The sequence below is a fragment of the Pavona decussata genome, unplaced genomic scaffold (genome assembly GCF_977016875.1).
Source record: "Pavona decussata unplaced genomic scaffold, jaPavDecu1.1 SCAFFOLD_391, whole genome shotgun sequence".
In the NCBI taxonomy this organism is placed as follows: Eukaryota; Metazoa; Cnidaria; class Anthozoa; order Scleractinia; family Agariciidae; genus Pavona; species Pavona decussata.
Window position 1 is genome coordinate 1,582,642 of NW_028145763.1, and position 24,859 is coordinate 1,607,500.

The following is a 24,859-nucleotide window of genomic DNA, read 5'->3' on the forward strand; positions in this document are numbered from 1 at the left end:
AATCGATCTTCAGGCATTCATCGTTAACCTTGAAAGGTTAACTCTTTAAATAATGTTTTTACCAAAACTTTTTACTCCGTAAAATTTACCAGAGAGCAATTTGGTGGGGCTTGTCAATATTCCATGGAATATCATGTTACCGTGGCAGTCATATGTTTGATAGGCATTTTTTCTCAGAAGTTTGATTTTAGATCACGTTAATACTCTTTCTTGGGTAATTTTTTCAGTATTAGAAAACTTTCCTTCTACACTCAAGAGATCCAAGAAAATAAAGATGGCCGCTGTTTAAAGCCAATGACGTAATTCAAAACTATACTCAAATAAGTACTTTAAGGCACGGTAATCGTGGAAAACAGTAATATATTCCTACAAGCAATACCAGAGACAGCCAATTGGACCAATAAGAATAAGTTAAGGGAGAATCGGCCCGAGGCTTTGCGAGTAGGTAACCCGTAGAGAAGAGATACTATCGCTAAGGGGAGGAGGGTGGGGCGTAGTGGTTTTGCAAGGGTACAGACTTAAATTAGGCTAAAACACGAATCGGGCTGCTTCATAAAGAGGGAGGTGCATGGTCCATGGTTATGCCGCATATTCACCCGGTACACCCTGGGAATTTAAAGTAGTCAAAGATTGAAAACAAGTGCTTTTTGTGCGTATTTCCTAGTGAGAATAGCTTTTTATTAAGTTTTATAATTGTATTGTTTATAAGTGAATTATTATCAATATCTTTGACATGATTTATTTAGTTGTAACCACAGCTGATGAATTGTCCTTGATTAAATAAAGATTATATATCTATTATCGATCTTTGTAAGCAATTGGCATGCTGCACATTGTCTCAGGGTCTTATCTTATTTGAGTAATCAAGAGCTGTAAGATTCGTGACAACAGAATCGAGACAAAAATATCATTCAGCTTCGACAGAAATTTCTGTTGTACATGGTGTCAGAGATGCCACTCTTCGATACTTTTAAATTATTTAAACAAAACACATTTTTAAGTTTTGAGAACTTGTTTCAACGGAAACGCCTGTAATTTTCAATTCTGCAATCGCCTTAACAATTGAATTCGTGTAATACATGTTAGAATCATTAAGGACAATAGATGTTAGTACACAACGACAATAGAATGCCTAAAGATCACAAGAATGACAAAAATATTATTCAATAACCCGACGTGAGATAGTAAATTATTACAGGATACAAGAAAAGATAAAATTTAATCCACCTCGTTATATAGGCCCGCAAATGATCCCCGGACCGGAAATGATCCCCAAATTGAACCGCAAATGATCCCCGGACGGGAAATGATCCCCAGATTGGACCACAAAGGATCCCCGATCGCCTCACCATAAATATGAATGGAATGGACTCAAATTTGGACAGTGGATTTCAACTTTATACACAACAATTTTTTTTCCCTTAAAGTGCCCCTGGGACGAAAATTTCATTTTCCATCTTTTTGCATTTTCGTGTAGAATATGACCTTCTTACTCATGTTACCAAATTTCAATCCTTTACGGCGATTGGAAGTATTTTGTTTTTAGCTTTTTATTCGAGATTTCACGGCCGCCATTACTTAGCCTTGTTCCGAAAGCAAGAGAGGATGAGGATCATCCTCTCTTGCCGAAAGTTAAGGCTCAATTTACAGGAAGTGACGTCATTGGCTCAACACGAAAAATTCCACATGGCTAATTTTCATATGGATTCTACTTCATAAACTGTATTCTGCTGTTATTTAGTTCGCAACAGCAGAATACAGTTTATGAAGTAGAATCCATATGAAAATTAGCCATGTGGAATTTTTCGTGTTGAGCCAATGACGTCACTTCCTGTAATTTGAGCCTTAACTTCCGAAACAAGGCTAAGTAATGGCGGCCGTGAAATCTCGAATAAAAAGCTAAAAAAAAAATACTTCCAATCGCCGTAAAGGATTGAAATTTGGTAACATGAGTAAGAAGGTCATATTCTACACGAAAATGCAAAAAGATGGAAAATGAAATTTTCGTCCCAGGGGCACTTTAATAACACCAGTCGTTATATTTGAAAAATTTAGTCAGTTATATTAAACTATCTGCATGCAAATTTTACAACTTTAAAAATTATAATGTAAAAGCTCAGTGCAACAGAACAATTTAGTTATAAACTGGAACATACATGCCTGTGTACATAATTTACGTACGCCATTAAAACGCCTAAAATGGCACGAATTGTACGAAATTCGTCATCAGTTTCCAAATAGGGCGAACAATACGAAACAAATTTTGACAGAGCAACTCAAAAATACTTCACTGGAACAGGCCATCTTACTTGAATGGGAAAGCCTCTTCAGAGAGTACCACAATTTCACACGCACTGATGTAGTGAGCTTTCCCCGAAGTAACCCAGCAACTCCCATCCCGAACGCATTCACTTTAGAGAATTCGTGAATCATAGTGGGTGGAAGACGCACAATTCGACGGAAGTCCATTACCTGCGAGTGAGGTGATTATATATGTTGCCTTATCAGGTCTGGTGAACATTTTCGATATTCCGGCTGCTGCGGTGTCTAGCTAAGGAGAAGGCTTATCTATAATCTATCCAAGTAACCATAGACAAGAAAAGGCTGATTTCGACAGCATTCCTTTGGTGAGCCATGAAGCCCATCAAAGCAACTTCCATAGCCTTCAGCAAATGGGCGCGAAAATAACAGATGTACTCGAACAATTAAAATTGAAGTATGGAGAAGGGCGAATTACTGAAGATCAAATTTGCCTAAAATGCGGGAAAAAAATTGACAGCTATTCCCAAGGCGTCTATGAGGGGGACAATGGTCTTCTGCAGGTCTATGCCGACGACAGTGTGTTTTGTAAAAAAAAATTAAAGAAAAACTGGGAGTCCAATCAGCAGCAAAACGAAAACGAAAGACAAAATCAACACATTACACGATAACGTATTGGGCGACCGAAGCTAAAAAGTTATGCATAAGACCAAGATCCGATTAAAACAAAGGCGACGATAGTGGGCGAGATTTGACCGCCATCTGAGGTGCATTTACCGATTTTCCTTCCTTTTTCGAAAAACAAAAAAATAAAACAAAATAAAACAAACAAACAAAAATCTAGCGAAAGTCTTAACTGACCCGCTCTTAGGCATTGTAATGGTATAAGCAAATCATGTTACAGTTTATAGGTAAATTGTTCTGTTGTACTGTGCTGCTATATTATAATTTTTATAGTTGTGAAATTTGCATGTAGATAGTTTAAATATAACGTTTGGTGTGAAAAAAAAAATTCTTTTAAGTTGAAATCCACTGTCCAAATTTGCATTTGAGTTCATTCCATTCTATATTTATGGTGAGGCGATCGGGGATCATTTGCGATCCAATCTGGGCATCATTTCCCGTCCGGGGATCATTTGCGGTTCAATTTGGGAATCATTTCCGGCCCGGGGATCATTTGCGGGTCGGGATCATTTGCGGGCCTGTACAGTGTGAATGTCCATTTAAAGGTGGTTTTTGATCCACTTAATGTGTTGTTCAACTTACCCTTTATTAATGATGTCATTTTGTAGACAGAACCCTCCTCGGGCTGTTTGTAGTTCCCAGGGACATCAATTATTGCAGCTCACTGACGTTCTAAAGAGCGCGGGATATTTCCTGAGGAATCTTCCCGCCAAATTCTCATTCCTTGGATATCCTGGGAAGTTATTCAATGGCCGTTACAGAAGTGTTCCTCGTTAATGGCATTGATAGATCTTGCTGATTTCGCTTTGCAAGAACAAACAGAGGACAACTTAATGGAAACTATTTCTTAGGCATGGTATAATGGCTCATGTACCATGGCTGTTAAGCCAATAAAATCCCTGGAATTGCATTATACAATGATCCAGTTTTCAATAAAAGCCATAGAAACTGCCTTCGATTTGTTAAATAAAGGAACTGTAAAAGGACGATTGAGTGAAAAAAATATTGGGTTCTAATGAATAACAATAGTGCGTAGATGTACCTAGGCTTATCATAACAATGAGAAGGTGATTTATTCGGCTGGCGCTCGGTTCAACGCCAAAATCCTTCTCGTTACAAATTGTCACTACATTAATCTCCAGTATTACATATTGGACCGAAAGATAAACACCGTGGATAGTGCTTGGCCAACATCAGCTTTTGCAAAGGTAGGTAAAAACATTTATCTATCTTTAACAAGAACGGCTAACAAGCTCAAAATTAATTGACCATGAACATAGTTTGTGAGGCGGCTCCGAACAGGCTAAGCTACAGTGAACAAAAAAGAAGATGAAGTTATAAAATAGCTATGGTTTAGTTGCATTACTTTTACATTTGCGAGTTCTAAACTCAGCAAAAGATATCAACGAAAAGGAACCGCTCTAATGTCTTTTAGTTTGGCCTGTGATTTTATATCTTTTCTCACGTACATTCAGTAAACGATCGCAAAAATTAACTTCATGAATGTGTTATTCGCTTGTAATGCCACAATAGGAATTATTAAAAACTGGATCGTTGTATAATGCAATTCCAGCGAGCCATGGTATATGAGGCATTATACCATGCCCGAGAAACAAAGACCATTAAATTGTCTTCTAATTTTTCTTGCAAAGCGAAATCAGCAAAATCTAGCAATATTTCTTGATTGTTTTTAATAAAACAATTATTACACTCACGCTTGTTGGATATGAGATGATGGCGCGTAACAATCATCTTACATCCAACGCGCGTTAGTGGAATAATTGTTATATATACTTTTGCACCGAAAAATATGTACTTTTCCCATTTTTGGCGACATCGGACCTCTCAAACTATGTACGAGAAGATTTAAAAAGCCAATTTTTCCTTAGCACCGAAAGTTGGAGTATTTTGACCTAAAACATGGTTGTTCAAATCGTGCGGTCAAAGTACCACGTGACAACATCCACTTAAGTAATGTGGGGGTACATCCGGAGTATAATAGCGGACTGTGCGAAAAAGAAAGCTAGAGGGGGGAGTTTTTGCGTTGCTGGTGACCAAACATTACTTCACAAGAGAGAATTTCGCAATAAACTTGACCCAGTCTCCGGACCATGTTTGGTCAAAGTAGTCAACTTTCGGGGCTTGTAAAATTGTCAATTTTCATCCTATACAACTCAAACTTTGGAATCTTACATCTTGCACATTATATTTTATAACTGCACAAAAATAAAGTTCGCGTCATATGCACTTTAAGATTTTAATATCAAAAATAAAAAATGGAAACAAATTGCGTTAATTATTATATTTGGTTTGCTATAGTTTCCTTTAAGCATTATGCAAGTTACAGTTTGAAGTGAAGCATTTCGTTTACTTCATTGATTTTGCTGATTTTGTCAAGCTTTCAGATTCTGACTTTTCGGTTTCTGAGGCCTCCCGGAGGGTTCTCAAACTTTTCATCTTCTATTTAATTTATTTGATTTTTCTTCCGTTAGTCATTACTGCCAAGAAAGTACCTAGAAATGTGTAAACGTGCATTTCCCCCTCGTCTTGGGGGATTTACTTTATCCCTCTCTAAAAAAAAACTGGAAAGCTACAAAAAGTTCGCGATAAGTAACCTTTATTTATACACGGTAAAAATTCATCAGGTCTGAAAAAGTACAGAAGTATAAAGTGTTAATATCTAGGTCTAAAATAAATCATACAAATGGTATGCAAATTACAATGCTAATATTTACTTATCCTAATAAAAACCTGTTTCCATTAATGCCGGGCCTTATATTTTCCTGCAGGCTTTTTTACTTATTTTAATTAGATTAAGTTTTACACTTGAGATAATATGTTTACTAGAAGGGAAAATGAGACAGAGAAAAACCTTCTATTTTTCTCGGTATACGCCTATAAAATTGTTTATATATACCAATTACCTGTTAACTTTTTATATATTACTATAATTTTATAATTCTTTATACTCCCCGAACCTCCTTGAAAACCACTTTGTGAAGGAGCATTCTGGTAAAATATTGATAGATTAATAAATAAAATCTATCTGTCTAAAATGGCATGCATATAGACAATTAATACACAAAGGACGATAAGCAAGGCCTCTTAATGTTAAGCAATACGCACACTCAGTAAAGGAACTTGACTCCTTGAATGATTGGCTCCCACGCAGCTACCAAGCAAAAACACGCAAAAAGCATAAGCGATCGAACTCTGCGCGAGCGCAGGGCACCATAATTTCCAGAAGTGGTGGAAATTTAATTTGATTATTTTACAAAGTTTAAGGACCAATGATGATTTTACAAAGTTTACAAGGCTACTGCAGGAATCCGATCCAGGCAAGTAGCGATAATTCTCCCACACAAGACGATAACTACAGCTTTCTTAAACTTTTAAAAAGATTTTTAAGGCCGTCAATGTTCTCGCGGAGTGTAAATAAATTGCCTATTTAACAGTTTTTAAAAGTCTTTTATTGTTATGGACCTTACCTACAAAATGGGGCAATATAATTAGCAAAGCCATTAATATTTAAGGTCGAATGCTCAACTGAGAATTGGGATTTTAGGAATCTTGAAGTACTGTGTTTGCCAAAGTACTGTGTTTGCCAGAGTGGATTTTTAAATTTTTAAATATGACCATATCATTAGTCTTATTAAAAGCCGGCGACTAGATTTTGTTTGCACATTTCCCCAGCGACCTAGTTGAACCCAACACAGTGACAAAATGAGTGCGCATGCTCCGCAGATAAGGCGCGTCCGAGGAGCGATTTGTGATTCAAGCGTGAGTCTATTTCAGCGGGGAACGAACAGAACTTCGATTTTACACCTTTGATGTGATCTAAGTGGACACTTTAATTGAGGTGGTTCTTATGGAAAGGTCTGAATGGTAAGTAGCATTCTTTAAATGATAATTCAATCGCCAAATTCACACCTGTTACCACATAAGATATGTGCTGTACGAAGTTCGAAGGAACCTTTCCTGAAAGCGGCAACCTTCTCTATTCCGGCTTATCCCCGCGAAATGAAAACATGCAAACAATGGAATTTTAAAGCTGCCACCATTTGGCCGCGGTAGTCGCTGTAGTAAGGTTACTATGGAGATCTTGTTGTTCCCATTCCTTCGCGCACGTAAGAGTGCTCACGCGTGAGGCGCATGCCCACTCGTTTTGCCGCTGAGTCACTGAGCCCCACTACTGAAAGTCTACAGCCGAAACGTTGAGTTGTCGTCTGAAGGCGCGTGAAAGAGCCACGAACACTCACAGCAGGCAGGGCCACGAAGCTACAAATCTTATTGGAGGATGCTACATTGCGAAGAAATTTATTCCATGCCATTTTATGATGATCGTGATGATTTTGGCCATCCCTACTCTACTACTACTGGTAAAGTATCTCAGCACATCTGCTCCTTTTGTATTCTTGTTGGTCATGATGTGAAGCACTCGTCCTGTCACCTTCTTAAAACAGTAAAACCGAATCTGAGTGAAGCTCATGTCTTTTTTTAACTGACTAAAGCCATTTCGCAGCAAATACTTGTTGTTGGAGCGGTACATAGGAAGGATTGTTTTATACAAATTGGACATTAAAACAGTATCGTTAAAAGAATCTAGGTGTTCCGTGAAAAAGCCAGCCATATGAAAGTGGAAATAAGCGAGAATGTTAAAAAATTACTATCTATCAACTGAATAACCACAGAGAATTTTGAGATTTCTTATCGTAATCCTTTTGCTGTTAGTTTAAAACCTTTAATCATACAATGTGGTTTTCAAATATTAATCCTGAGCGAAACCCATTGAACCAAAATTACCGGAATGTTCGTAACAGAATTGAACATACTGGAATAGTAACTTCGGAGACTTTGGTCAGTATGTTGAGTTCAGTTGTCTTTTCCTCTGGAAATTTGGAAATACCTGATGTTTTTTGTTTCATTGGGCATTCCATTTCGGTCTGACCTTCGACTAGTCTCTTAACTCTACCTGTCATGATGGAGGGCGGCTCTGTCAGTTTGCAAATGCAATGTGTGTTTCGTCATCTCAGATGATTTATAATTCCTGAAGGTAACAATGCACCTCGCATTAATAAAATGCACGCATCACTATGGAAACAACGTCCCACCATTGAGTTATTGGGGACTTTACGCAACCACGACGGCAACGTCAACGATAACGTCACTTGAAAATACAAGTTCGTGTTACTTGTACTACTTTGCGCTTATTCCAATTCGTTCAACTTCTACAATGTGGCCGAACTATCCAGTAACAGAACTGGTGGGAACGGTCTTCAAGCTAGCACAGAGAATGAAAATTTACTGTCATGTGCTCACGTTCTCCATAAAACCTTGAATTTGGGCATTTCACGTTGTTGTTTGGCCGACGATGGAGACAAAATGTATCAAAATTTGTAATGCACGTGCACAGCATTGTTTAGCTCATTAAGCCTTTTCTTTATTGACGTTTTCGTGGCCGTCGGCGTCGTGTTTGCGTAAAGTCCCTATTGTTTATTGCATGAACCATGCATGGTTGTGGAAAGTTCGTCTCCTAACTGTAAAAATAAAGTTATAAGTGTATGGATACTGTGGAAGAACTAACGCGAGTCGCAGAATCATCTGTCGTAGACGATTATTAATTTTTTCAAGCGGAGAATACTGTTCCATACGATTAGTGAAAATTTTGGGAATTCCAAGCGGAAATTTTGGTTGAATGGATCGCGCCCTTGATTCTGTGACTGAGATGCAGAAAGGTATCATGCAGATCCTTTGATGCCGTTTGCTTATTTTTTCCAAAAAAAAGCAATATTTGGATTTTTTGTCTTGTAAATTAAACGTACAAGTATATCCTCAGTATACTGGGCTTAATGCATTCTTCTCTGAGCCTAGAACTTGGTCATATGATCCACTGATCCAGCGTTTGGCTATATGATTTAATGAGTGACACCGACGTTTCTTTTCTGAATAAAACACATCGCCCTTAATATATATGAATTTGGGAAAAATTTTAGGATCATTAACTACCTCCATCGATTGAAATATAACACAAAAGATTAATAAGGGTTAACGTTGAATGCCTGAAGATCGATTTTATCGCACAAAAATCTTCCACGTGTCATGAAGTGATAAGTCTTCATTCACGTTGTCGTCACACTTGTAAAATGCTGTGCCATCAATTCGGTATATTAATTCAAGCCGCCATAGCATTGGTCTATTAAAAAGACGATTGCCATCGCGGTAATTATCGGTGTGTCCCCATCGGTTAAGAGTTGGATGCCCCCATTTGTCACAGTTCGCGGCCAGAGATGAGTTGTCATCTGGAAGGCGAGTGAAAGAGCCACAAGCAACAGGCATGACATTTGACGTGGTAAAATACTTCACCACCTCTGTTCCACTGGAATTCTTGTTGGTCATAATGTGAAATACTCGGCCTGGCTTCTTTTTGAAACAGTAAAAGCGAATCTGCGTGAAAGCCATGTCCTCGTGTAATGCTGCGAACCCTACCCTCATCAACAATCTGTTATTTAAACCGTACTTTGGAAGGATCATTCTGTACGAATTTGATTTGACGCCTTTATTCAGGACAGAATCTGGTCTCATAACAAACTGAGTGACGAGGGTCCATCCACCTGAGTAAATAAAGTACAGGAGAAGGAAACTCAGTCAGTAAATCTAGTCAGTCAGTTAGTGCACAATAAAGCCGGCATTCCTCTAAAGCCTGTAGATTGCAAAACAGGGCAACTAATCCAAACCGAGCCATTATTGTAGGCACAGACGGCCTGCCTCCGCTTTATTGCTTTCAAATGCTCGTTCCACCGGTTTTGTTGTTGTTGTTGTTTTTAATTTCCCAACAACAAATTAGCCAGTTAAAAGTGCTGTTGCAGGCATAAATAATGTATGTACGTATAGTATAACGGTCTGCAAATATTGGCCATACCTCCATCAGTGGTCATGTCACAGAACACGGTGAAGGGGTCCCCTGAGGCTGTTGGGTCAATCCAGTACTCACCATCCCCCTGAGCGTCACCGCTGATCAAGATGTCTTTGCATGAAGAGCCTGGGACCAAGGCTTTTGAACCTTTTTTTGCTGCAAGAAAAGCACAGACCAGTTATATCGACAAATAACTGTCATTATGAACAGTTGCTGAAGCAATTTAGGTAATCTGCTCCCAACAGTTGGTACAGAAAATAGGATACTCTATTCTGTTTGAACACTTGAATGAACGAACGAACGAACGAGTGAGTGAGTGAGTGAGTGAGTGAGTGAGTGAGTGAGTGAGTGAGTGAGTGAGTGAGTGAGTGAGTGAGTGAGTGAGTGAATGAATGAATGAATAAATGAGTGAAGGAAGTAAGGAAAGAAGGAAGGAAGGAAGGAACGAAAGAAGGAAGGAAGGAAGGAAGGAAGGAAGGAAGGAAGGAAGGAAGGAAGGAAGGGAGGAAGGAAGGAAGGAAGGAAGGAAGGAGGAAAGGATGGAACGAACGAAAGAACGAAAGGAGGGAGGGGAGGAACGAAGAAATGAATGTGAACCAAAAAATGCCATCGGCGTTCCCAATGATTTAGAGTAAAGAGAGAGTAGGAGTGCTCGAAGGGAATCTGTATATAATAATGTATATAATGTACCAATCAAATTTAAGCCGCATTGGGGGGTGGGGGGTGGATAGGACAACAATTATATTTATACCCGTAATGGCGACTATTGACTGTTTTAGTGAACTTTTAATATGATTTCGTTAAGCGACTCTTTTTACCAAAACAAAAACTCAAAAGCAACAACGTTAAAATTCCCCTTTCTATGCTCGGCCTCTTCAATCCCTCCCCTCCCCTCACTCCCATGAGACAGTTAATAGGTGCAGAAAGATTGATGAAACTATAGCAGCTGGACAAACCTCGAAAACGGTTCTCCATATATGTGGCAGCTGGATTTTCCTCAAAATCCGAAGATTTTGACCTTTTTGTCTCTTTGTTCATTTTACATTCCTTGCTGTTCCAGAGATACGTCACACTTTGACATTTTTCCTCCAAAGTGCACTCGAAGAAGCAGCGGCCAAAGTTGTCAGCGTGCACTGTTTTGTAGTCATGCCCAACTAAAGCAAACCCAAATTCCTCCCTGTTGTCCCGACATGCGCCATTGCGAGGCTGATTTGCAAATACTGCTGCGGGGTGGACCAAGTACAGGAATAGGGCGTAGAAGAAAACGGTCACTAAAATCATCCTTCAGTTGAAAGAGCAAAAGTGAAATTATTAGTTAAATTGATTGACAATAATATACTTTCTTATTAAAAAGAGTCAAGTGATAGAAGGCCTCGTAAGAGAATTAACCTGAGTTTGCAGTTTAATTTTCTATATTCAGAGATTATTTCGACAAGTTAACCCTATCTAGAGCGGTCTTTTTTGTGTCTCCTGGGTCTTTATCTTCTGTCAGACAAAGACTTGATGGATAAATAGTGCGTTCAAATATGTTTCCTTCGAGGTCCACAACGGCAAATGGTGATGTCATATGACGCGGAAAAGGCGTCACAACTTCAAAATGGCGGCAATCTTGGATCCGCCATCTTGAATTTCTTGATTCCCCAACACCTCAGACAACCACCCAAAATGACCCAAAAGTGATGAAAAAATGACATAAAACATGAAATTTGCTATAATAAACTGAGATAATTTTTGTTACATTAAAAATTGTCCGATTTCTGAAAAACAAACCATTCAAAAATTGGTTGTGATGGTAACACCAAATTTCGTGAACCCTAAACTACCATACAAAATTGTTTCCAGATAAATTTATGAAAAATTCACGATTTTCCACGTCTTTTGCGCTAAAATTAATAAAGTTATAAGAGCTCAAATTCGGCGCATCAAAAGAACTTTTTACTTCCAAAATACTACTCCACGGATTAAGTAAACGTCAATCGTAAATCCATCTTATGAGCGTTCTTTCTAAATCAGCTTGACATAAAGGACAAACCAAAATCGCGATATATGATTTCCCCCCATAACTGTACATGCATTCGTTGTTGTTCAGCTTGGATCTTTGTGTCGCCCTTCACCTTTTTGGGTTTTTTTCAAGCTTGTGGCATTCCTATGCACTGGTCTCGGTCGCGATCGGTCTTGAAATTGAAGCCTTGGATTATTTAATTGTGCCTTGCCGGAATGTGTGCTCGTAACTTGAAATGACTGCCTGTAACAGGGGCTTTTGGGGAATTTGGCTCTGTGGCCGAGCGAGAAGTGCCTTGCTGAGATCTTTTTACATCAAGTGGACCAGGTCTTCGTCAAGGAACATAGCGTTTATTTGCACATCTTGACTCATTCTGTTACAGGTAGAACTCATCAAGAGCTTTTACTGAAGAACAGTTATCATATAAGAACCGTAGCCATAGTATTTTGACAACTCAATTTCACTTGCGTAAGCTTAACAAATGGAGGAAATTCTAAAGAAATTACTTTTCGCGCCTTTACAAACTGAAGCTCATTTCTTATTCGAAAGAACAGCAGGTGTTCAACACCTATGTGTTTTACTTGACGGTTACAAAGGCTCTGGTATTTCCTAAACTGAGTGAAAACTACTTTTACTTAAAAATGTCCCGTAGCATTCCAGCCGTAATTTTGCATGGCCTAATAACTGGCGTAAGCAACAGCCTTTGCTACTTTGACCACCACACACATTTTATAATTTGTACTGTATTTATTTTTATCTTGTAATTATCTGTTGTAATACTTTTCTTTTTAATGTTGTGTAAATAGTGTGAAATAAATGAACCTTTAACCTTGAACCTTATTAAGTTAGAAAAAACAAAATTGCCTACTTTGTCAAAATTTAGTCGTCCCCGAGGCAACACTTCGGCTTCTTTGAAGATTGTCAAAATTTTTGCGGGGGGTCACACTTATTTTACTCAAATGAATGTATAGGTGGTTTTCACCTCACACATCGTCACGCGAGTAAAAAAATAAAATCCTCAACCATTCAATAGATAAAGTCAAGAAATTGATATGCTGTAGAAGATTGATACATAAACAACGTGTGAAAGCCACAGTGCTGTGCGATATCTCCTAATCGAGTTATTCGAGAAAATGTACCACGGAAAATTACAGAGTTTAGTATGGGACGCCATGTTGGTGCCCCGTCTGATGGTCACCAACATGGCGGCCGGAAACCAGCAAAAACATCTGGAGTTTACCTTGGCTATTTCAAAGCCTTTCTTCTCACTGCTGAACTTTCACACATTGACATGAACGCTTCTATTACATGTTAGCTGATCAGACCTCGAAAAAACAAGAGGCAAATCGATGTTTTCTTGTACGTGACATGTTTAGAGCGGCAATCCCTCTGTCACGCACTGCGTAAAAATCTAAAATTCAAACTGCTCTATTTTCAAAACAAAGAATGACATCCTGCTGAAAACAAGCAAGCCGATGGAAATTTATATTTTGTTTTATTTGATGAAGATAAAATCCCAAAATTGTGTTTAGTTATGAATTTCAGTTTTTTATGACGTCATGTGAAAACCAACGATTGACAGAGTTACTTGAATAAACAAAATTCGCTCTAGTGCGACCCATCCCTTAGAAGGGAATTTTGTACTGTTGAGCTAAAAGTAGACTTAAGTTTTGTTGTACACCCAAAGTTAAAAAGAATGCAAAAAGTGGCGTTGTTACTTATTTGAAGTCAAGCAAACTTATTTGACAAGGTTTCAGTTACCTGCACACAATTTTTCACTGATGAAAATAAAATTAAAGCTGGTTTCATTGAGTTCTCAAGCTATCTAAGTTTAACTCCACGATGCAATCTAGAAACCGTTAGTAAAATTGAACGTAAAACCTCAGTACTAAAACCGTACCGTGACATTAAAGCCCTGTTTAGGGCCTTCAAGCACCAGAATTATATTCATTCAACTTTAAATTGTTCATTCAGCTAAACGACAGAAACTTTGTTTATGTGTGGCGAAGCTTCATGCCGACTGAGATCAAACATTTCTATTCAGCTGTATTTTTGACTCGATACGTATTTTGATCACCTCCAATGACTCAAACTAAACAAACTTGTAACACCTCTCAGGAATCAACTTTTTCTCAAAACATCGTTTAAAAACATTTACACCTTGTACCACTTGAATTTCAACGGAAAAAAATCGGCAAGTCCCAGTTTTTGTTATTGGTCGCAGTAAAAGAAGTTTTCATTTCCAAAATAAACTCCACTGATTAAGTAAACGTCAAACGTAAATTCATCTTATGAGCGTTCTTTCTAAATCAGCTTGACACAAAGGACAAACCAAAATCGCCATATATGATTTCCCCCCATGACTGTACATGCATTCGTTGTTATTCAGCTTGGATCAATGTGTCGCCCTTCACATTTTTGATTTTTGTCAAGCTTGTGGTATCCCTATGCACTGGTCTCGGTCGCGATCGGTTTTGAACTTGAAGCCATGGATTATTTAATTTTGCTTCCCGTAATGCTTGCTCATAACTTGGAATTACTTCCAGCCGTAATTTTGCAAGGCCTAATAACCGGCGTAAATGCAGGCTAATGGTTAGAAATAACAAAATTGCCTTCTTTGCCAAAATTTGGTCGCCTACGAGGCCGCACTTCGGCTTCTTTGAAGATTGGCAAAATTTTTGCAGTGGGGTCGCACTTATTTTACTCTAATGAATGTATTGACAGACTTACGTGAATAAACAAATTTAAACTCGCTCTAGTGCGACCCACCCTCGGAAGGAAAATTTGTACTGTCGAGGTAAAATTCAACCTAACTTTTGCTGTACACCCAAAGTTTAAAAAGATATGAAAAGTGGTGTTGTTACTTATTTGAAGTCCAGCCCAGCTTTCAGTTACCTGCACACAATTTGTCATCAACTCAAAAATTAAAGCTGGTTTCATTGAGCTTTCAAGCTATCAAAGTCTACCTCAAAAAAAGCAATCTAGAAATTAAAATTGTTAGTAAAATTGAACGTAAAACCACGGTATTAAAACGGTGCCGTGATATTATAGCCCTGTTTAGGTGTTCAAGCACGACAAAAACTGTATTCATTAAACTTTAAATTGTTGATTCGGCTAAACGACAGAAACATTGTTTATGCAAAGTGTGTGGCGAAGCTTCGTGCCGACTGAGATCAAATATTTCTATTCAGTAGTATTTTTGACTCGATACGGATTTTGGTCACCTCCAATGACTCATACTTAAACAAACTTGTAACACCTCTCAGGAATCAACTTTTTCTCAAAACATCGTTTAAAAACATTTACACCTTGTACCGGCTGAATTTGAACGGAAAAACACCTGTCGTAACTTATATACTCACTCCCCTTCAAGACACACTGTTGAAGAAAATACGGTTGGACTTTTATCCTTTCATCTGTTTCTGTAATGATGCGAGTGTCGTCGTTTACTTGTTTAAATTAAAAATGAAACGTATAAAAAAGTCACGCCTTCCAACATTGATGTATTTACTTGATCCTTGTTACTGAGCTCAAAATAAACAACGAACTGAGTCCAAAACGATGTGCGTGATGTGTTATCCCGTTGTGTTAATTAAAACTGATAAAAAGTGATTAAAAATTAATGTTGCTCAAAACTTGAGAGTTTCCATAAATTTATAAATGCAAATATTGTTCTTAAAACTCTTAAACCTTAAATAGTGGCCACGTGTTTTATGATGTCAGAATCATGCTCAGAGTGAATTCTCAAATGGGTCAAAAAGGGTTATGAAACTGTGAAACATGAGCGTTTTTATGCTCTATTACTTCTGTCGTATTATTTTAATTTATTAAACATTTATAAGGAAGGTTAGTGAGTCAGGTGATCTCATTTTGTTTGAATTCAAGTCTACCATTCCGGGCAGATTCCCGTAAGTGATAGTTATATAACAGCATTTTACAGTCAGCATAGTCGGCAGCTATTTGCGCAAGGAAACGATAAGAAAAGGTCACATGATATAAACTTTCAAGACTTTAATCCAGACTTGAGCTAAGTCCTTCAAGTGCTGTCCTTAGAAACCTAGTTTAATGACTGTCCTAACCCCCACGAGTCTCCTATAGCTCAGTAATAGAGCAACTGAACTATGTTTGACTCCATTTAGGAGAATTCGGCGGATTTTTGGTTTTTTTCAAGCTTGTGGTATTCCTATGCACTGGTCTCGGTCGCGATCGGTCTTGAACTTGAAGCCATCAATTATTTAATTTTGCCCTTGTCGTAATGCTTGCTCAAAACTTGGAATTACTCCCAGCCGTAATTTTGCATGGCCTAATAACTGGCGTAAACAGCAGCCTAATGGATAGAAAAAACAAAAATTGCCTACTTTGTCGAAATTTTCTCGTCTTCGAGGCAGCACTGTTCGGCTTCTTTGAAGATTGGCAACATTTTTGCAGTGGGGTCACACTTATTTTACCTAAATGAATGTATTGTTATTGACAGAGTTACGCTCTAGTGCGACCCATCCCTCAGAAGGGAAATTTGTACTGTCGAGGTAAAATTCAACCTAACTTCCGTTTTACACCCAAAGTTTAAAGGGATATAAAGTGGCGTTCTTACTTATTTGAAGTCAAGCAAACTTATTTTATAAAAGGTTTCAGTTACCCCAACACAATTTGTCATGGACGTAAAAAATTAAAGCTGGTTTCATTGAGCTTTCAAGCTATCAAAGTTTACGTCCACGATACAATCTAAAAAATCGTTTGTAAAATTGAATCTAAAACCTCAGTATTAAAACTGTGCGGTGATATTATAGCCCTGTTTAGGTCTTCAAACACCAGAACTGTATTCTTTGAACTTTAAATTGTTGATTCGGCTAGACGACAAACATTCCGTCCTTATGCTAAGTGTGTGGCAAAGCTTCATGCCGACTGAGATCAAACATTTCTATTCAGTAGTATTTTCGATACGGATTTTGATCACCTCCAATGACTCATACTAAAACAAACTTGTAACACCTCTCAGTAATAAACGTTTTCTCGACAAGTCGTTTAAAAACACTTACACCTCGTACCACTTAAATTTGAACGGAAAAGCAGCTGTCGTATCTTTTATATTCACTCACCTTCAAGACACACTCTTGAAGAAAATACGGTTAGACTTTTTATCCTTTCAACTGTTGCTGTAATAATGCAAGTATCGTGTTTTAATTTAGTGTTTAAATTAAAAATAAAACGTATAAAAAGTCATGCCTTCCAACATTGATGTATTTACATGATCCTTGTTACTGAGCTCAAAATAAACAACGAACTAAGTCCAAAACGATGTGCTTGATAGGTTATCCCGTGATGTCAATTAAAACTAATTAAAAGTAATTAAAAATTAATGTTGTTTAAAACTTGAGAGTATCAATAAATTTATAACGCAAATATTGTCCTTACTGAACTCTCAAACCTCAATTAGTGGCCACGTGTTTTATGATGTCACAATCATGCTCAGAGTGAATTCTCAAATGGGCCAAAACTGATTATGAAACTGTGAAACATGAGCGTTTGTATACGCTATTACTTCTGTCGTATTATATAGGAGCTATTATTTTAACTTATTAAACATTTATAAGGAAGTTTAATAAGTCACGTGACCTGATTTTGTTTGAATTAAAGTCTACCATTCTGGGCAGATTCCCGTGAGTGATAGTTATATAACAGCATTTTACAGTCGGCATAGTCGCCATCTATTCGCGCAAGGAAACAATAAGAAAAGGCCACGTGATACAAACTTTCAAGACTTTAATCCAGACTTGAGTTAAGGCCATCAAGTGCTGTCCTTAGGAATGTACAGTAGTTTAATGGCCTAACCCCACGAGTCTCCTATAGCTCAGTGGTAGAGCAACCGAACTATGTTCGACTTCTTTTAGGAGAACTCGGCGGATTTCTTTTTTATCGAGTATGCCTGCGTCACTGACTGGAAAATACACTATTCTCAAGTTCCGTCTAGTCCTCAAGTCCAGCGGCATTTTGGTTAATTTTACAGAACTGTGAATTAATGATCGATTCTCTCACACAGCAAGACAGGAGCAGGGGACGGGAGAGGCTATTTTAGTAAAGATTTCCAGGTTTCAGTTACCCCCACACAATTTGTCATGATCATAAAAAATTAAAGCTGATTTCTTTCTCAAAATTTAGTCGTCTAAGAGGCCGCACTTCGGCTTCGTTGAAGATTGGCAAAATTTTTGCAGTGGGGTCGCACTTATTTTACCCAAATGAATGTATTGACAGAGTTATTTGAATAAACAAATTTAAACTCACTCTAGTGCGACCCATCCCTCAGAAGGAAAATTTGTACTGTCAAGGTAAAATTCAACCTAACTTTTGTTGTACACCCAAAGTTTAAAAGGATATAAAAAGTGAAGTTGTTACTTATTTGAAGTCAAGCAAACCTATTTTACAAGGTTTCAGTTACCCCAACACAATTTGTCATGGAGATAAAAAATTAAAGCTGGTTTCATTGAGCTTTCAAGCTATCCGAAAGTTTACCTCCACGATACAATCTAGAAATCGTTAGTAAAATTGAACGTAAAACCTCAGTATTAAAACCGTGCCGTGATATTAAAGCCCTGTTTAGGTCTTCAAGCACCAGAACTGTATTCATTGAACTTTAAATTGTTGATTCGGCTAGACGACAGAAACATTCTTTATGCAAAGTGTGTGGCGAAGCTTCATGCCGACTGAGATCAAACATTTCTATTCAGTAGTATTTTTGACTCGATACGGATTTTGATCACCTCCAATGACCGCCTCTCAGGAATCAACTTTTTTTCGAAACTTCGTTTAAGAACATTTACACCTTGTATCACTTGAATTTGAAGGGAAAAACATTGACAAGTCCCAATTTTTGTTATTGGTCGCATCAAAAGAAGTTTTTATTTCCAAAATAAACTCAACCGATTAAGTAAACGTCACTGAATCGTAAATCCATCTTATGAGCGTTCTTTCTCAATCAGCTTGACACATTAAATGACAAACCAAAATCGCCATATATGATTTCCCCACATGACTGTACATACATTCGTTGTTGTTCAGCTTGGATCTTTGTGTCGCCCTTCGCCTTTTTGGTTTTTGTTTCCTATGCACTGGTCTCGGTCTTGAACTTGAAGCCATGGATTAGTTAATTTTGCCTTGCCGTAATGTGTGCTCATAACTTAGAATTACTTCCAGCCGTAATTTTGCAACGCCTAATAACTGGTGTAAATAACAGCCTAATGGTTAGAAAAAACAAAATTGCCTTTTTTGCCAAAATTTGGTCGCCTCCGAGGCAGCACTTCGGCTTCTTTGAAGATTGGCAAAATTTTGGCAGTGGGGTCGCACTTATTTTACCCAAATGTATTGAATGTATTGAATGAGTTACTTGAATAAACAAATTTAAATTAACTCTAGTGCGACATATCCCTCAGAATCCCAAAGTTTAAAAGGACATAAAAAAAATGGCGTTGTTACTTATTTGAAGTCAAGCCAAGGTCTCAGTTACCCCAACACAATTTGTCATGGACATAAAAATATTAAAGCTGGTTTCATTGAGCTTTCAAGCTATCCGAAAGTTTACCTCCACGATACAATCTAGAAATCGTTAGTAAAATTGAACGTAAAACCTCAGTATTAAAACCGTGCCGTGATATTAAAGCCCTGTTTAGGTCTTCAAGCACCAGAACTGTATTCATTGAACTTTAAATTGTTGATTCGGCTAGACGACAGAAACATTCTTTATGCAAAGTGTGTGGCGAAGCTTCATGCCGACTGAGATCAAACGTTTCTATTCAGTAGTATTTTTGACTCGATACCGATTTTGATCACCTCCAATGACTCATACTCAAACAAACTTGTAACACCTCTCAGGAATCAACTTTTTCTCGAGAAGTCGTTTAAAAACATTTACACCTTGTACCACTTAAATTTGAACGGAAAAACACCTGTCGTAACTTATATATTCACTCACCTTCAAGACACACTGTTGAAGAAAATACGGTTGGACTTTTATCCTTTCAACGTTGCTGTAATGATGCGAGTATCGTGTTTTACTTGTTTAAATTAAAAATAAAACGTATAAAAAAGTCATGCCTTCCAACATTGATGTATTTACATGATCCCTGTAAGCAATGAACTGAGTCCAAAACAATGTGCGTGATGGGTTATCCTGTTGTGTTAATTAATAAAAAGTAATTAAAAATTAAGGTTGTTTAAAACTGGAGAGTCTCCATAAATTTAATTTATAGCGCAAATATTGTCTTTAAAACTCTTAAACCTTTAATAGTAGCCAAGTGTTTTATGATGTCACAATCATGCTCAGAGTGAATTCTCAAATGGGCCAAAAATGATTATGAAACTGTCAAACATGAGTGTTTTATGCTCTATTACTTCTGTCATATTATATAGCAGCTATTATTTTAATTTATTAAACATTTATAAGGAAGTTTAGTAACTCACGTGACCTGATTTTGTTTGAATTAAAGTCTACCATTCCGGGCAGATTCCCGTGAGTGATAGTTATATAACAGCATTTTACAGTCAGCATAGTCGCCATCTATTCGCGCAAGGAAGCAATAAGAAAAGGCCACGTGATACAAACTTTCAAGACTTTAATCCAGACTTGAGTTAAGGCCATCAAGTGCTATCCTTAGGAATGTACAGTAGTTTAATGGCCTAACCCCACGAGTCTCCTATAGCTCGTGGTAGAGCAACCGAACTATGTTCGACTTCTTTTAGGAGAACTCGGCGGATTTCTTTTTTATCGAGTATGCCTGCGTCACTGACTGAAAAATACACTATTCTCAAATTCTGTCTAATCCTCAAGTCCAGCGGCATTTTGGTTTTTTACAGAACTGTGAATTAATAATCGATTGTCTCACAGAGCGAGACAGGAGCAAGGGACGGGAGAGGCTATTTTAGTAAAGATTTCCAGGTTTCAGTGACCCCCACACAATTTGTCATGATCATAAAAAATTAAAGCTGATTTCTTTGTCAAAATTTAGTCGTCTACGAGGCCGCACTTCGGCTTCGTTGAAGATTGGCAAAATTTTTGCAGTGGGGTCGCACTTATTTCACCCAAATTAATCTATTGACAGAGTTACTTGAATAAACAAATTTAAACTCACTCTAGTGCGACCCATCCCTCAGAAGGAAAATTTGTACTGTCGAGGTAAAATTCAACCTAACTTTTGTTGTACACCCAAAGTTTAAAAGGATATAAAAATTGAAGTTGTTACTTATTTGAAGTCAAGCAAACTTATTTTACAAGGTTTCGGTTACCCCAACACAATTTGTCATGGACATAAAAAAATAAAGCTGGTTTCATTGAGCTTTCAAGCTATCAAAGTTTACGTCCACGATACAATCTAAAAAATCGTTAGTAAAATTGAACGTAAAACCTCAGTATTAAACTGTGCCGTGATATTATAGCCCTGTTTGGGTCTTCAAACACCAGAACTGTATCCTTTGAACTTTAAATTGTTGATTCGGCTAGACGACAGAAACATTCTTTATGCTAAGTGTGTGGCGAAGCTTCATTCCGACTGAGATCAAATATTTCTATTCAGTTATATTTTTGGCTCGATGCGGATTTTGATCACCTCCAATGACTCATACTTAAACAAACTTGTAAAACCTCTCAGGAATCAACTTTTTCTCAAAACATCGTTTAAAAACATTTACACCTTGTACCACTTAAATTTGAACGGAAAAACACCTGTCGTAACTTATATATATATTCACTCACCTTCAAGACACACTGTTGAGAAAATACGGTTGGAATTTTTATCCTTTCAACTGTTGCTGTAATGATGCGAGTATCGTGTTTTAATTCAGTGTTTAAATTAAAAATAAAACGTATAAAAAAGTCATGCCTTCCAACATTGCGGTATTTACATGATCCCTGTAAACAACGAACTGAGTCCAAAACAATGTGCGTGATGGGTTATCCCGTTGTGTTAATTAATCAGAAGTAATTAAAAATTAAGGTTGTTTAAAACTTGAGAGTTTCCATAAATTTAAAGCGCAAATATTGTCCTTAAAACTCTTAAACCTTTAATAGTAGCCACATATTTTACGATGTTACAACCACGCTCGGAATGAATTCTTAAATGGGCCAAAAATGATTATGAAACTGTGAAGCATGAGCGTTAGTATGCTCTATTACTTCTGTCGTATTATATAGGAGCTATTATTTTAATTTATTAAACATTTATAAGGAAGTTTAGTAAGTTAGAAACTAGCTGTGCATAAACATGCATTAAAAACTCGTCTTTGCTAATGTTAGCCAAAACAAATTCACTGCGATGGATGAAAACCCCAACCGTCTCATAGGCGAACTCAATGGCACAATATTATCTCAAGTATTTTTTTTCTTTTTTCACCGGGCCGCAGAAGTATTAAACAGTTATACCATGCGTGACAAGTGGCGGCCATTCAATCGTCTTCTTGTCTTTGCAAAATGCATGTACCGATTTACCATATTCGACGCGAGCAGAAACCCCCTGGTGCAGATAGGGTTAAAGAGGTTATGTAATTGATAGATCAACCTTAGCGTCTAACCAAGGAGATATTCGGCTCAGTTTAGCCAACGAGTTGAATTCACTTGACACACACAATTGTTGTTCAATGGCTACGTTGTATTTTAAAAGTTCACTCTACAGCTCAGCTACAACATTCTCTGAATGAAGAACTTCTCGCGTTGCTTTTATGTTGGCTGGAGTGTGATTGACAACCTACTGTCAAGCACTCGTCAAATACATGTTGGCTAACGTAAGCCTTCCTATGATTGGTTGGTATCGGAATTTTTAATAGATACCTTCCCTTTATTTGATATGAGGAAAATGTACCTTTCTTTCGAGGTTTTCGCAAGAGAGGATCCTCTCTTGGTTTTCGTTATGTTCTTCGAAATGTCCAACCACAATAAAGCAACGGAAGAAATATAAAAATTACAATGAACATTTGCATCGATAAAAATTACACATTGACAATTATGAGTTTGTAATATACTATAATGAAGTTTCAAGAAGTATCCAGCGTAATTGTTGCAAAACAACAACTTTCCAAGAAGAAGGGCGGTACTACAAGTCCACGCCTATTTCCATAAATTACAGTGTACGTGTTTACAACCTTCAGCTACCTTATTAAAAATACAGTGCGTGGTTACAGAACAAAGCGTATTGACATTAATAGTCACTTTCAAACGCAAAGATTTAAAGATTATTATTATTCAAATAAGTACAGTGAAAACTAACTTTATTAACAAAATATCGACTGGTATAAACTCGGTAAGAAACAATGAATATCTTCTCCAGAAACGATAAAAACAAGAAGGGTAGCCATTTCCAGGCAAATGTAGCGAAAGGTTAACTTAAGGCCAGATACGATGAATTACGGCTTGACATCATATAAACAATGTATTGTTATTGAGGAAAAAACAATTTCAAACATTCTTGACGAAAGGATAAATTGCCTGAGAATTAGTGGAAAACAGAACACCTGCTTAAAACAAATTTATACCAGGAGAAAACAACATTTGATCAGAGCTAGATCAGCATAACACTAAAACATAAACAGAAAGATAAACCATTGAACTTTTTAATACTTTTATCCCTTTGATTCGAATATTCCCGTAAATAAAGCATACATTGTATAACTTCTTAACACTGAACAATAAATGAACCCAAGAAAACCAATGATAAAATAATACAAGTGTGAGTTTCTACCTTATTCGTGTTTTTAGTGTTTAACATAATACTCTTGAGGTATATTTTATTAGGTGACTTTAGGGCCGAGTCGCACTATAGCGAATTTAAACATTTCCTGTCTTTGACGGGACAATTTTATGCTATTATTTCTAAACAGACACCATCTTGAATCCACAATCTTGGTTTTGTCCATTTCCACTAACCCACGGATAAAACAACTTGACAAATACAAATTGACTTTTTGTGTTTTCCTTTTTCATAATAACTGCAACATTGAGTGAATTCAAACCAATACCGTGCTTGTTTCCTACGAAAACTACACTAAGTACATTCTATTATGATACAGCTACGTTATGAATGAGCTGCTACTCTGGCATTCAGTGGTAAAACTGACATTTTTCATTCGAGCTTATCAAAATTTACACAAAACAGAACAGAAGGTCTTAATAAGTAACGCTGAACTGTTGTACACATATCAGTTTGAAGCCGCGCAAACCGGAGGGAAGGGAGGGAGGGCAAAAAATGCCAGGCATCGGTGGGGGGATTAGACAGTCTATGGCATTTAAATAGCAAATATCAGTTATGAGAAGGGGTCCGTGCCTGCCCCCCAAAAAACGCATCTTATCCCAAGGAAGATTTATGAATCTAGGGTCAGTTTCCAAACGTGAACGTTTAGTTGCGTCAGCCATTCTCTCCACCACACGCAAATACAGTCGAACCTCCCGTAAGCGACCACCCATAATGTCGAGGATATGTGGTCGCTTACGGGAGGTGGTCGCTTACCAGAGGTCAGACCACAGGGGGTCTAAATTTCGGGTAATTTACATATGGTAATTGCGGAGACCTAGCCCTTTTGCCAGTGCTTATCGAAACCCAAAGTAATAACTTTTCTTTAAACTGCCTGATTTAGGAGCAAAGAGGAAACGGCATTTTTTGCAATGTTACATTTCAAGCGTAAAACATCTACAACCTTCGCGTTTGTTTGTTTGTTACACAATCCAGTAGACGTTCTTTATCGCCACAGTTTTTCTGTTGAGTAATACATGTAGTTACATGTATAAGGTTATTGGACTATTGTGCTCGTTATTGGAACTTATCGTTCTGTGAGTTTTCTCCTGTCAGAGGATTCTTCCTGGTTTTTTTTTTTTTCTTCTCCTCTGGCGAAGACAATTCTTGGTTTTCACGTGACGTCACCAAATTCTAGAATTCAAAACTGGGAGGCCTACAAAATTTTTACCTTCATTCAAGGAAAGATTACCTAAAAATATGTCTGTTCACAATTTCTTAGCTCGATGTCGTGCT

General features: G+C 37.5%; 1 protein-coding gene across 4 annotated transcripts; it reads right to left on the reverse strand.

The window, feature by feature from the left end:
* Window positions 1-5,458: 5,458 nt before the first annotated feature.
* Window positions 5,459-21,853, reverse strand: LOC146451307 (uncharacterized). Of its 4 annotated transcripts, none has more exons than XM_085099432.1 (4): window positions 21,598-21,853; window positions 10,813-11,138; window positions 9,863-10,012; window positions 5,459-9,554 (listed from the first exon to the last, which is right to left on the reverse strand). In XM_085099432.1, the coding sequence occupies exons 2-4, from the start codon at window positions 11,135-11,137 to the stop codon at window positions 9,016-9,018; spliced, it is 1,014 nt and encodes a 337-aa protein (XP_084955558.1). In that variant the 5' UTR covers window position 11,138; window positions 21,598-21,853; the 3' UTR covers window positions 5,459-9,015. The 4 variants fall into 4 exon arrangements, with proteins under 4 accessions (XP_084955558.1, XP_084955559.1, XP_084955557.1 ...); XM_085099433.1 differs by lacking the exon at window positions 21,598-21,853 and adding an exon at window positions 19,822-19,959; XM_085099431.1 differs by lacking the exon at window positions 21,598-21,853 and adding an exon at window positions 16,955-17,738.
* Window positions 21,854-24,859: the final 3,006 nt, after the last annotated feature.

Coding starts and splice junctions, on each gene's coding strand:
- LOC146451307 (XM_085099432.1), bottom strand. CDS start 11,137: ATGATTTTAGTGACCGTTTTCTTCTACGCCCTATTCCTGTACTTGGTC. Junction 10,013..10,812: donor TATGGAGAACCGTTTTCGAG/GTTTGTCCAGCT, acceptor CTTTTCTTGCAG/CAAAAAAAGGTTCAAAAGCC. Junction 9,555..9,862: donor TGACATGACCACTGATGGAG/GTATGGCCAATA, acceptor TTATTTACTCAG/GTGGATGGACCCTCGTCACT.